Source organism: Pararge aegeria, chromosome 25 (genome assembly GCF_905163445.1).
Source record: "Pararge aegeria chromosome 25, ilParAegt1.1, whole genome shotgun sequence".
Lineage (NCBI taxonomy): Eukaryota > Metazoa > Arthropoda > Insecta > Lepidoptera > Nymphalidae > Pararge > Pararge aegeria.
This window is the reverse complement of record NC_053204.1, coordinates 5,577,604-5,592,248: the sequence shown is the minus strand read 5'-3', so window position 1 is coordinate 5,592,248 and position 14,645 is coordinate 5,577,604. Positions and strand designations below refer to the sequence as shown.

The window sequence follows — 14,645 nt, the reverse complement described above, 5'->3', positions numbered from 1 at the left end:
GACCACGCTTTCCGAGTCTGCGAACGTGATGAACATGAATGTTCATCACGTTCGCAGCAGTGTCTCGGTGATTATCTGTATAGTCATCATCATCATCATCATCATCACCAACACAATACTGGCCCACTACAAGGCACGGGTTTCCTCTCAGAATGCTGCTGCTCTCGCCAAGCAGCATTTCTGTTTTCCGGACTGAAGGGCTCGGTTAAAGATGTTATTACATTCATATAAGTCTCAACAACTACTCTTTATATTGATGGACACAAGACTCCACTTTGCAGGACCTATTTATACGCGATAGGTTTCTAATTATTAGGTGTGCCATATGCTTGGTGCGCTAATTACTAATATTATAAAAAAATATAATCCTTACTTTAGGGTCGCAAAGATGTCAAAGTCAATGTCAAAAATATGTTTATTCAAGTAGGCCCATGGGAGGCACTTTCGACATTGTATGAGAATTACACGGTAGTAAGACGATGCCGATAAATATATTCATAAACTTAAAACTGCGAGGGTTCCAAACACGTCCTGGTCTAAGAAGAAGCCCACAACAAATTTAGCCGGTAGTTTTTTTTTTGTTCTCACCATATCATATTGTCATTTAAAATTTCCTATTAGAAGAGAATGTTTGGAGCAATAATTCACACCCAAGCTTTTTTATCGATTACGTAGTCCTTTATACTACAATAGGGCTATTCTATAAGGTGCGTTATACAAAACCGTAATTTCAAAATAATACTGCTTTATCCAACTGTAGTATTTCCACGGGACTTCGTGATTCGTAGTTGAACATTCGAAAGCGGATCGATTGTTTTTATAAAGTTATTTTAGGAATAATACAATAGAAAACTTTGCTTTCAACAAAAACATATATTCAATGGATCCCGGTCAAACTTCACAGACGAGTCTCTCGAACCTTCTAATTTGGTGCCACATTTTCCACATCCAGTCTAATCCCATCCACGTTTTGTTATGGCGAAAAAGGCGGTTTGTTTATCATGTATTTTTGTTGGCCGTAAAATAAGAACCCTTTTTATGGGGTACCCAATTACTTTTTATGATCAGATGGACCGGTGATATCGTTCGGATATTGTGATGGCTTTTGCCATTTGTATACGTATGCAATGAAAACATTTTTTTTTCTTTAATGGAGGCGTTACGTTTAGACGGCTGTTTGTATCACTTTGTATTAGTCGTGGTAATAAAATGCGACGGTAATTATTTTTCAGTGAACAACACCCTAATTTGCTATACACCGCGAATAGCAAGAGAATCTGTGCTGAGTGCCATGAGCACCATCTAGGGAACAAAGATGGCGGCGCTATTTCAACGCCATACAAATCATAGTCAACTTTTACGCGGTCGAATAGATTAAAAATCTCGCACTCTACACTACACTTTACGGTGTAATTTATATTTCCTTAAATCTTTCAAACTTCAAACCAAACAGATATTCGGTTGGATCGTTCTATGCACTCTTTACGCACGTTCGATCCGACACCGAAGCATCCTGAGGAGATGTTGACTTTGCAATGAATTTGTTAGAACTTAAAAATTGTTCATAGCAAATTAAGCTTTATGTTTATTGTATATCATGGAATTCCGCAAAATTACGCCTGCTCCTATCCATTTTTTTTTAATATCCAACCAAGCGAAAGCTTGTGTTGCAGTTTACTTGGCACTTTGCCCGTTCTGCCGTCCCTCTGTTAAGAGAAGCCTTTCGCCGTCACAGCCTTATAGCTCCAAAATAGAAGACTGTCTTTAAATTCACAAATATTTTGTAAATCTATAACTTAAAGCCATACATTCAGTTGGTACATATTAACCTAAAAACATTACCAATGGCTAGTTGTTAGATTGTGGACTGCCAGCTTAATCCCTTGGCGTTGTGGGAGGAAACCCGTGGTCTGTAGTTGTCCGGTAATAGTGTGATATGATGGTGATCAAAATATTACAAATGAGTATATTTTGCACTATGCCAATATACTCTGTCAGCTTTTTATCTACCATTATAATGACTGTCACAAAGTAGTGGTTTAGCTGTATTTTACAGCATAATTTCCTCACAGCTTTATGTTTACGTAAATGTTAGGTATTTTTAAAACATTTAAAATTTATGACAGACTCTATTGTGAAAAATTCAATATTCCACATTATTTTGGAACTGTGCTACAAAAAGTACCACTTTTTAAGTTTTAAACTATAAAAAAAATACTTTGAATAAATAAATATTCACGCCAATATACACATCACCATCTAGCCCCAAAGTAAGCGTAGCTTGTGTTATGGGTACTAAGAAGACAGATGAATATTTTTATGAATAATATGCTTAAGTATTTATAATATAAAGATAAACACCCAGACTCTGAAAAACATTCATGTTCATCACACAAACATTTTCCAGTAGTGGGAATCGAGCCCACACACTTGGACTCAGAAAGTCGTCGCCCACTGCCCCAAACGGCCGTCGAATTTTGTTATTATGATTATTTACAAATATTTTTATTTACTTGTGTCGCAAAGAGATTTTAGAAGAAGACACGTAGGTCAATCAAAGAGAATTCTTCAACATTATCGACCCGTCAGCTTAGCTTGCCGATGCTTTAAGACTACATAAATAATGTAAAAACATTCCCCTACTCACACCCTTTCTTAGAATTCCGCAGTCAAATAATACTGGATAAACAAAGACGGAAATTTTTAATATTAAAATGAGCGGTTTTAGAAAAATTCTTTTGGCACAATGTTAGTTTTATTAGTTGGCTTTATTTTCGTTTATAGTATCTCACTGGCTGTTTCCTGCGTCTTTTGTTCGCTTTTACGTTTTTTTTTTTTTTTTAATCCTGTAATATTTAGTAATACTGTAATTGTGTTATGTTATGTTAGCTAGTCTTGGCAAAATTTTACTAAGATCGGCATAGCATTGGCGCCGTCGTAACACAATCTATTAAATAAATCCAGGGAATGTTAGATTATTTTACTGGGATAAAAAGTATAATGTGAACAAGATGCATGCTACATAATATGATCTTACATCTATAAATATATCGTAATAACATCTAATTCTCATCTATATAAAGAGGTAAAAAGTTTGCGAGTTGGTGTGTCTGTGAGATTGTTGGGGGTAATCTCTGGATCTACTCAACCGATTTTGAAAATTCTTTCACTAATATTAAGCCACATTATTTGTGAGTGCCATAAGCTATATATTAACCTGAAAACTGAAAAGACCCTTTCGTGGTAGTCGGATTTGCAAAGTAAGTCGAAGAAAAAACGGTCGAAAGAAAAATCTGCCTTAACGAGTAGTGCTTGTTTACATAACACAGCCCCATATCTTATTACCAGGTGAAGTCACAGTCAAACGCTGGTCTATAATTTTATTTTAAAGACCAGCAACAGGTGGGTAAAGTAACTACAACCAAAGAGAATATAAATACTATGCTTCCAATACGACTGTTAGGTAGGGACAATAAAAAAATACTTGTCTAGGTTTGTCAGTTTTTTTTAGACCATGATGAGTTTTTTTTAAGGCTCCCAGCTTGCCTGTGATAATTTTTTTGAAATAAGAATCTTTTGATGAAATTTATTACTTTTTTTGATTAACGCTAAATCGTTTGTTCTTAGCCACGGCCGCAGCCTCTTGCCAGACTGGACAAGAAAAATTCAGAATTTGAAAATTACCAAATAACACTTTCTAGGGATCGACCCCGGGACATCCGCTTATAAGACCACTGTGCCAAAGCAGACGTTTCACACATTACCACGGAACCCTATCCTATACGGGACCAATCACACACTTGACCGATTTTTTTAGGATACATACCTACAACCGGAATTTCTTAACTCCCCTACACCTTCGAAAAAGGCCTAGCCAGGGAAAATACGGGTGCGGAATATATAAGGAGGCGTAGAACAATACATTATGCCAGTCGTACGTGGGTGCCCGTTAGGTCAATTAGAGGAACTTTATATATATTATGTTTTCGTAAACAGTAACCTTACACGTATATCTTAACCTAACACGTCCTGCATACTAAACTGCGTCCAGAGCTCTGTGGTTATTGGAATGTTTTTTTTTATTTGAACCGTGGTAGAGTCACTACAAACAGACTGACTTGACGTTTCAAAAGTGCTTAAAAATAAATCTACTTAAAACAAATTAATTAAAAAAAAATATATATATTAATAAGCATACGTTACTTTGCTATAGCCTATAATATATAAAATAAAAATGTTCTCAGACCTGAGCACAGCATTTCCAGAAAAACAGTGTCAGAAACACATGGTGGTAGTACTTCCTCGGAAGAGCTCTAGCACATAAAAATCTACTACTACTTTAAATTCAAAATTCATAAATTTCAAGTAGGCCTAATATAAGCACTTTTGAAACTTCAAGTATGTCTGTGTGTATTGACTCTACCCACCGGTTTGGAAGGCAGATTCTACCGAGAAGAAGCCGGCAAGAAACTCAGCAGTTGCTCTTTTCCAATATCAACAATTTACATTTTTCATTTTAATATCTTGTGAATTATAGTTTAATACATACATACGAACTCCTTTTATTTGGAAGTCGGTTAAATAAATACCGGGAAGGTCTTTTTAAGGTCTTCGTTTGCAAGGTCAAAACAAATACAAACTTGATAGTCTAACTGGAAAAGCCATTCCAAAGTTTACATAAATTAATTGAATCCTTCATATTTTCGGTGTTTATAATCTCAATCCAATTATAACTTTGATTTAGGTGTCTATGGGCCTTAAAGTTTTGTATTACATTAATTAATTAATTAATTTAGGCATTTTTAGTTTATTTTACAAGTATTTATAATTGTAAATAGATAGGTTTAAAATTTTACAAAACAATCGTAATAATTCTGATTATAATTAAAATAATAATGCTAAAAAAATAACAGAAATAACTACTGTTTAAATACAGAATTAGTAATATTTTTTTGACTATACCATGTGGTTTTTTTTTTTTTAATTTTGACTGCCTATCTTGACGCGCATGAACCATGGTAAAACTCAAAATAAACCCAAAAGAACCCAAAGCACGTGTATAAAGCGGGAGACTCCTTATTTTTTTCTTTATAATTTATTGTGAGACGGTTATAAAGAAACAAAGTTGTTCCTATAACTGTCTTCCATTGTTTTGGGCTTCCTGGTCGAGTTTTAAGTTTACGAATGTTGTTATCACCATCATCTCACTACCTTGTTTACCCTGTAGTGAGCCGGTAATCAGATGATGATAATCATGACTTTTATTAGTGTTCTTTCTTATATGGCCAGCGTGGTGTGGAATAACTTCAAATTTCGGACTGCGCACATTCTAAACTACACCGTATAGAGACGCATACAAAATCGCAATTCGTTTGTAATCAGAAATAGCCTATACGACTGTTTGAACATCATGGTGGCACTCCTCGTGTATCGACACGCTATCGGTGCTTACCTCAATCTGGATACTAGCTGCTCTGTAGGCTCTGTCTGCTGTGTTTTGTGCTTGACACGTGAACGTTTGATTGTTGTGCTCTTGCTTTGGAGTCATCCTGATGATGGATCTGGTGAAAAATCGAGGTTCTATAGCATATTTCAGACATCATTTTTTAGCTGACTCGTTGGTCTTGTGGAAACCATGTTCAATTACATACGATTTCAGGGTAAAATTTGCGGATACTACTAACAAGTTAAAATTATCTTTAAGACTCTCTAACATGCGACTCTAAAAAACCTTAACTCCCATGGAAGAGGCCTGTAACCAGAGTAGTGTAGTGTGATGTTATTTATTTAGTGATATTAAACCAGACTATGATACCAGAAACAAACAGTAAATCACCACTGCACCAACCTTGAAGAAATTTAGCACAGAGGTTTATTGATCCTGCAGTTTTATAAAGGAAATTTAATTATTTACTATATATTAATAAAACATTTGTCGAACTCAATTTTATAATTTTCTCAGTAGTCAATATTAGTCAGTAAAAGTAAAGTTATATATAACACTTTCATGTTTAATAATACACCAAATAAAAAAAAAAAATATTAAATTTCTATAAATATGCGTAAAAATCGTAGAAACATACCCACACAAGTTCCAACAAAATTTAAATTACAAATATAACTTCCAAAGTCAGTGGAGAATCACAAAATGTTTATTTTGTCTTAATTATAGTCTGTGAACATAGAATTAAACTACTTGATTTAGGTTTATCAATCATCAAAATACACTAATAATACAGTATAAACAAACAAGTCTGACATGCAGACAGCTCAAATTACCGTGATACGTGAAATCGCAGAAACCTAATTCGCACCTATCACTTCACATCATCAAGCTAATACCAATGCTACATTGGTTGACAGGCATATTACTTACCTAGCAGTAAATCTCTGTCCATCGGACAAAGGTTCGACGGTATTCGTAACGCCCTGCGTCAAAACCCCGGCGTTGCTGTCCACCCATGTGATCTAAAATCAGACAATATTAATGATGTACTCGTACCTCCTCAAGTTTCAGCACCGTATTGAGTAACACGATTAGTATCGATGTTACTTTGAAAAGGGTACAATAGTCTTAATTTAACATACACTATAAATCACAATTAAGTTACTCAAAATAAAATACATTAATTTTCGGCTTTAAACCACTTTTATCTTTACTTTTATATCTCAATCTAAAACATTAAGCATTTCCAGAAGTTGTTTACTACAATCTAACTTATCTTCATTACTTAGATTCATATTATATTTAAGTACTTTATATGTAATTGTATATATACATATTTATATCAATGTTATTTATATTTATAATAGCTATTCATGTATTATTGTTATGTATAGTTGACGTAGTTTATGTTATGACATATTTTTGACTTATTGCAGTATCACGTTTCCATAATCTATTGATTCTTTAATTAAGAGTTGTCTGAAGACGTCGTTTGAACACGATAAGACCGCCTTTGCGCATTTTTATTTTGTTATTTTTGTTTTTCTAATAGTTATTGTTTTTATGTCTTAATTGTGGGTAATAAAAAGTTATCTATCTTTCTATCTTTACGAAACATTTACAGTTATTGTTGTTCGCAGTGACCTTGAAGATATATAGTATCAACAGTGTTTAATAACTATTAATCCATTGGTGAAAGCACGAAACAACGAAAATCTTAACAAGGAACACATTTCAGCACATACCATATATAACTATAGAAAAAAATCAGAGAAATTTGTTAACAATCTGTCTACTTCGAATTCAAATGAAATGAAATACTTAGCCAGAGAGACACAAGAAATTTTGCATATATCAGATTATAAATGAAATTTAATATTGAAATAGCAGAGTTATTAAACAGGTCGTAATGCAAAAATTAAAATTGTTGAGTTATAACGTGTTTTAAGAGTGTAGGTGATGTTAAGTATCTTTGACTGTCATTTACTCACTTAACTGTAGTAATTTAATAAAGTCTATGCACTCAACAAAACTCTTATAAGACGGAAAAAGTTTACATTATGAATTTTCTTTAGCATTCTATTTATCAGTTTTAATGACATATTGCTTGGATTTAATCAGCCTACTAGCTAGGTTCTCTTGATAGTCGATTGATACAATATAACTTAACAACCATATTTATCTGTAAATCTTCGTACCCATATTTTGATATCGTTACTGTTGAATAATTGAATATTTCACTCGTCAAACAAGTGTGTTCAGTATTATAGTAAACTTTATACAGTTTTATTTTGTAAGTAATATAGTTTTATCAGCCTCGGCTTTATAGAGATAGATCAAATATTTGGCATCATTCATCGCCGAGCGTTCGAACGCGTCGTACGTACTTACAATCTGTTATACTCGTAAAGTGAGTCTTTAGACTACCCTCAAAATGGGAAAATGTGATAAGTGTAGTAAAGTTATAACTAAAACTAAACCTGGATTGGAGTGCAGCCGATGTGAGAAGATAGTGCACCTAACTACTACATGTTCAGAGCTAACAAATAAGCAGCTGGCAGCTGTCCGTGCCGCTGATAATCTTGAATGGACATGTCGAGAATGCCATGAAATCTCACCTAAACGTCACTCAATTGTTGCTCCTGATGATGATGAAGAGGAAGATGACATACGCGGCGAGGTACCTAATCTAAAAATTGATATAAAAAAGCTATTGGCAGATATTTCGAAGGAGATGGAAAAGACAATGAAGCGTGAGTTAAGAGAACTAAGTCAGTCGTTACAATTTCACAGTGAAAAGATGGATGAAGTAATTGCGACCTTAGAAGCCTGTCAAGGTACCTTACAAGACCTAAAAAAGAAGAACATTGAGCTTACAAACCGAAATAACAACTTAGAAACGAGAGTAGGAGCTCTAGAACAACGTTTACAGGAAAAAGAGCAGCGAGAACTATCTGACTGTGTTGAAATATGTAATGTCCCACAAAAGGATGACGAAAATGTCATGCTAATTGCTAAACAAGTAGCGACAGTACTAAAACAACAAGTCGACGACATCAAACATGCTGTCCGTCTTCCGGGCAAGAAGGAAGTTCCAGGTCCTATTCAGGTGCAACTTAAATCAGAACAACTTCAAACTACTTGGTTGATAGCTTCAAAGTCAAATGTTAAAAAAATTATGGTTACGGATATAGATCCTGCAACTCAGAATAGTAAAATAGTGTACCTAAGAGAAGCCCTGACACCCTATAAGAAATACCTGCTGTGGTTTTGTAAATCAGAGCTCAGCAGCACCTTCAAATACATATGGATCAAAAAAGGTATCATACGCGTTCGCAAAGAAGGTGAAAAAGAAAAAGCGATAATAATTCGGTCAAGCGTTGACGTTAAAAATCTAAAATAACAACTTTATTTCGATACTTATTATAATACTTACTATTTTAAACCTATTTATAGTAACTAATTCCTAATACTGAAATGAATTTAAACCTAGATAGCTATAAGGAAGATATATCCGAAGTGTCAGATTGTAAAAACCTACAAAACTTTATCGATTATATACCTTCTAGAACAATTCTGTTATGTATTCACATAAATATTAGATCTATTATTAAAAATTTCACATCGCTAGAGCAATGCATTCAACAATGCTCAAATACTCCCGATGTTATCGTTGTCACAGAGGCTAATATATCCGACTCATTAAGTCGTTTATATAATATTCAGGGGTACGAAATGCACACAGAGCTGCGTACTGGACGCAAAGGAGGTGGGATAATTATATATATTAAGAAAAAACACAAATTCACTAAGAAAATTTATAAATCAATACACTTTGAACTCCTTTCTGGCCAAATAACTACTTCATTGGGTTACACCGCCACTCTGTGTGCAATATATAGACCACCAAGTCAGAGTAAGCATTTATTTACTGCGGAACTTAGCACATTTCTCAGTAAAGTCGAGCGAAATAAAGACCTATTTGTGTTAGGAGACATTAACATAGATTTAAAATCTAACTGCCCTATAAAGCATAAATATAGCACTGTTATGTATGGTCACGGCCTTGTGTGCGGGATCTCAGAATATACGCGTATAGAACTATATAAAGACAAACTAACTAAGTCATGTATTGATCACATTTTCGCTAGATCCCGCTCACAAGAAGTTTACACGGCAGCGCTCGGAACTTCTCTGGCCGATCATCGCGCTATTGCATTCGCATGCATTGGACCACAGCGGATACAGGATGTTCCGAAATTTAGAATTACATATAACAATAAAAATCTTTATAAATATCTTGATGAAATAGATTGGCAGCCTGTTAAGAATATTATATGTCCCTATGAAATATATAACATAATAATAAATAATATTAAATCGTGTTATAAAAAAACGGAAATTAAAGTAAGAAATTATGACAGACATAAACGCACTACTAATTCATTTAACATAAATAATAAAATTAAAAACGCATGCGCCCATAGAGATAGGCTTTTTATGCAGTGGCTTAAAGACCCTGGTGATAAAATATTAAAACTTAAATATAATAAATCAAGAAATTATGCTAATAAAATAATCCAAAAAAATAAAGATAATCAAATAAAAGCAAAAATTATTGAGAATAAAAGAAACCCAAAAATATTATGGCAAATACTCAATGAAATTACGGGTAGAATTAAACAATCTTTAGATAATATAATATTAAATGCACTACAAAATATACATACTGATACTAAAGAAATTGCAAAAAAATTTGCAATAAAATTTTACGAAAATGTTAAAAAGATTATACCAAATTGTAACACTACACTACTAGATAAATCTACTTATGCTCATCCCGCTAATGTTTCAATGCGATTCAAAAAAGCAACACCTGCAACAGTCTTAAAGATAATAAAATCATTAAGATGCGATAAAGCGCCAGGTGTAGATGGCGTGAGAGCATTGGACCTAAGACATATAGGCCAAAAAATATTACCAGTTTTAACAAAGCTGATAAACGCATCAGTCCAAACAGGAGAATACCCAGTTGAACTAAAATCTGGTATAGTCAGACCGGTCCATAAAACCGGAAGTCGTAAAGAATATGAAAATTACCGACCCATAACGATTCTACCTACAATTAATAAAATTATCGAAAAATTTATAGGTAACCAAATATCTAAATTTTACGATGATAATAATATCATAAACGACACCCAATATGGATTTCAAACCCAAAAAAGTACAACCCAACTACTCTCTAACTTCACTAACACAATTTTTAAGCACCTAAATGTAAAACAACATATACTTATAGTATTCATTGATTATAGTAAGGCATTTGATACACTACGGCATGATGTTCTGTTGGAAAAGCTTGATGATTGTGGCATAAGGGGACCTCTAAAAAACTGGTGTAAAAACTATTTAAAGGAACGATCATACCAAGTTAAAGTTGGAAATGAATTAAGTAGCAGAATGCCTGTTGCAGAAGGTACAGCACAGGGATCAGTATTAGGACCGTTGCACTACATAACCTATGTCAATGACGCCACTGGGTTGATTAAAAATTGTGAAATTTACCAGTTTGCTGATGACACATGTCTTATAGCAGCGGGCGAGAATATAAATATAGCTCTTCTGAAACTGCAAACCGATTTTAATTTACTAACTAAGTGGTCTCATGACATGGGGCTTGTGCTAAATGCAAGAAAGACGAAACTAATGTATATCAGCTCCAGTCAAAACAGAAGTACTGTAACTCCTTACCTGATTGCCCATAGCCATGCGTGCCTACATGCTACCATAAATCCGTGTAATTGTGGTCCTGTTGACTTGGTTAGTTACCATAAATACCTTGGTGTCGTAATTGACGATCGTCTTAAGTGGACAGCACACATAAACCACGTGTGTGATAAATTACGATCCATGTTGGCAAAATTTACTCTTATAAAAAATAGAATTCCTTATAGTATACGCTTATCGCTTTACAAAGCTCTTGCCGAATCAACTATTGCCTATGGTCTTAGTAGTTATGGGAGAACATGTAAATCACATTTAGATACCATTTACCAGCTCCAAATGCGCTTGTTAAAAACCGTTGTACCATACAAAGTCAAAAACAATTTTAGAGGTAATTACCATGAATTATTCTCGTACTGTAAAATCATGCCAATACACGATAAAATTAAATATACCTTATTAATGGAGAACTTTTTCAAGAAAAATCTCCAAAAGCAGATTAAACTACCAATAATAACGCGCAGTATGTCAAACGCCCAACTCATTATTCCCCAAAGTAACAATTTGTACGGAAGGCAAGCCCTGGATTGTCTAGTGCCGACTTTGCTGAACAGCTTGCCTTATAAACTAAAGCAGGAAATAAACTCTAAAAACATAAAGGAGAAACTTAAAACATTTTTCTTTCAAACTAATAAATGTAATAATAAATAGCTGGAACATCCTGTGTAAAGTTTACTCAAACGATAAAGTGCGATATGTGGAACTGGTTGAAACGCGATCATTATTTTTTTTTTTTTTGGAACTACCCGTCATATATCATATTTTGTATGTAGCTTTAAAATACTGTACCTACTTATAATTCCGAGCGCTTAATGATGAATACCGGTGTACGGATAAACCCGTCTGGGTTTTTGTTACGCCGTAACAGATATTGTTATGTTAACATAAAAAAAAAAAATGTATATTTAAAAAAAAAAAAAAAAAAAAAAAAAAAAAAATCAAATATAAACAACATAATTTAAGTCTATACAAACTTTTTATCAACGCTCGCATGGTACAAGGCTATTATTAAACAAGTGGATAAAATAAAGAAAACCGCATTCGCCGCCGGACTGTTTGTTCACTGTAAATATTTCAAGCTAAAAGCTGTATTCTCTCCAGGGCCCCACCCGTTTCGTAGCGACATCATATTCAATTTTACTCCTAATTGTGTGTCGCCCCACGAGTGATATACCTATTCACTCAATTTGAATATATTAAATAAAACGCCGGGATTTATTTTATACAATCGTCAGATTATATAAATTGGATTTTAAAAAAGGTCCCAAAGGCAGAATTAAAATTAAAATGTGTAAAGTGGCAAACGAACTTTTGAATGTTATTCATAACGATGCCGATGTTAAAATGATTGCACGAAAATATTAAATAACTCGATGTTTTTAAAGAAGAAATAAAAGCACTTTCGGTAAAATTAACGTAAGATTAACTATGTTCAAGAAGTAATTTAAAAGAAGATTTGAGTGATACTTAAAGTGGAAAGACAAAATAAGGTTTTAATAGCGAGAAAACAAAAAAGAAAAACAATTAATAAATCTTGCAAGGGCAAAGTTAGGAAAGGGTAGAAGTTTGGCCATTTGTATTTAAAGTCTCGCTAATTTAAGCAACAAAAATGTTTGCAAGTCATTTACTCGGCGCTCCTAAAATTCAGACATTAATTACTTGTAAACACACTCCTTTGAAATAAAGATGCTCTAGAAAGATATAACTATTCCTAAATTGCGTTTTTGAGTATTATGCTTGGTAAAAATGAATTTGCGAACATTTCATCTGATGTTTTGTAACTTAACTTACACAAGGATCATTATTTGAGCATCCATTTAAATTGAAAGCGATGTATAATTCAAAGTTGTTTGATAAAATATCACTGTAAATCATAAATGTTTGCATTGATCATGTTATTTGATAGTAACACAATATGAAATTCAGTAATAGCATTTCGTACCTACACATCTACTGAACATAATTCCGCTAGTCATCCAAACGTTAGTTCAGACCCACTACAACATTTTCAGATACTTTATCTCAATTAAAAATAGTCTCTCTTGACTTAGCTTAATTGCAATAGAGATCACTATCCACCGTAACATTTTTAGCATTAAAATCATTACTCACTTCAGCTGGTGGCTTGCCTCCAACGGACACACACTCCAATTTGATTATTCTGTCTTCTGTGGTAGAGTAGAAATTCCCTTGCAGTATTTTTGGTGGTTCGGGCGGTACTAGAACTGTTAGGCGGGCGTAGCGTGACCTAATTGCAGGTTCACCTGTACAAAGAGTTTTAATTTATTTCAGCGGTGTATACATGGCATATAGTTGTTGAGAATTGATACTTTTTAGCGCCAGCACTAGTTTTTTCAACGTGTTGTTTTTAGCACTTTCCTCTCGTGGAAATAGTTTTATAAAACATTTTATTTTTTTCTAAATCCGTTTAATTCGTTTAGCGAATTTCAAACATTCGACTTTGTAACGAGTATGATATAACGAGAGTAATATTGTATCTGGTTGAAGGCTGAAGTCATGTTTGAGTGTTGATCCAGCCTTATAATTTTTGGTCTATGTTTAAGATATGAAAGAAAGAAATGCGATGTTTTATAGCTGTTAATGAAATCTGACTCTTTGCTAACGACTATAACAATGACATGATAACGTCGATGAAAGAGAATAATGAGAAGGAACTCATTCATTATCAGCTATAAAATATCGCATTTCTTTCGAGAAAAATAATACATCAGTAATTGAATCTTTGTTATTGGTGAACCTAGGAAGTTTAGTATTCCAGTCAGTTCGACAAATTTGAAGCGGTGAAAGCCTAGGTAAGAATTCAGGGCTACCTTTTGGAGCACCTGGCATATTTTACAAATAAAGTTATTCTATTCTTTTTTATTCTACAAGTTCAATTATTTACCTACTTCAAAAGATTACTGAAGCACTTTACAATTACAATTTCTGTAAGAAGAACCAAACTTATATACTCGTATCAGTCAGTTATCTTTGTCAAACCGCCAATGTTCGAACTTTGTTATCTCACTAGAGCAAGTTCTTGTTTTAGAAAAGTTTACGAGCACTGATTACCTACGCTCGGTTACACATTTCTGACGTGAAAACTTTGCGAGCGACGATAAAGTTTTGTCTATAGTAATTGTATTGTGGGGGGCGATGAACTTTTGTTCAGGATTAGCGTGCGGAACGCTCCTTAGCGTTAAAATTTTCAAAAGTTAGCAACTTCACAACCGAGAAAGCCGCAGCTTGTTATAAATTTACGGGAAGCAGATATTTTTAACATGTGTCAAAGCAAGTGCGGTGTTGGAGGTTGAAAAATAGCTTTAATGTATTAAGTTCCTGTCAACTATGTCTGCATGCGAACTGCCTCGTTGGTTTAGTGGATATGATGTTGTTCACTTTTGGGGGGCAG

At 33.8% G+C, this 14,645-nt stretch overlaps 1 protein-coding gene across 1 annotated transcript in view; it reads right to left on the bottom strand.

Annotated features, from left to right (window-relative positions):
- The window catches only part of LOC120634931 (irregular chiasm C-roughest protein-like), a 76,143-nt gene that overhangs the window by 38,425 nt on the left and 23,073 nt on the right, over positions 1 to 14,645 (bottom strand). The window contains exons 4-6 of the mRNA XM_039905824.1: positions 13,346 to 13,497; positions 6,377 to 6,468; positions 5,453 to 5,561 (exon numbers count right to left, since the gene is read on the bottom strand). Of these exons, the coding sequence (XP_039761758.1) occupies positions 5,453 to 5,561; positions 6,377 to 6,468; positions 13,346 to 13,497 (353 nt within the window). The remainder of the gene's footprint in view (positions 1 to 5,452; positions 5,562 to 6,376; positions 6,469 to 13,345; positions 13,498 to 14,645) is intronic.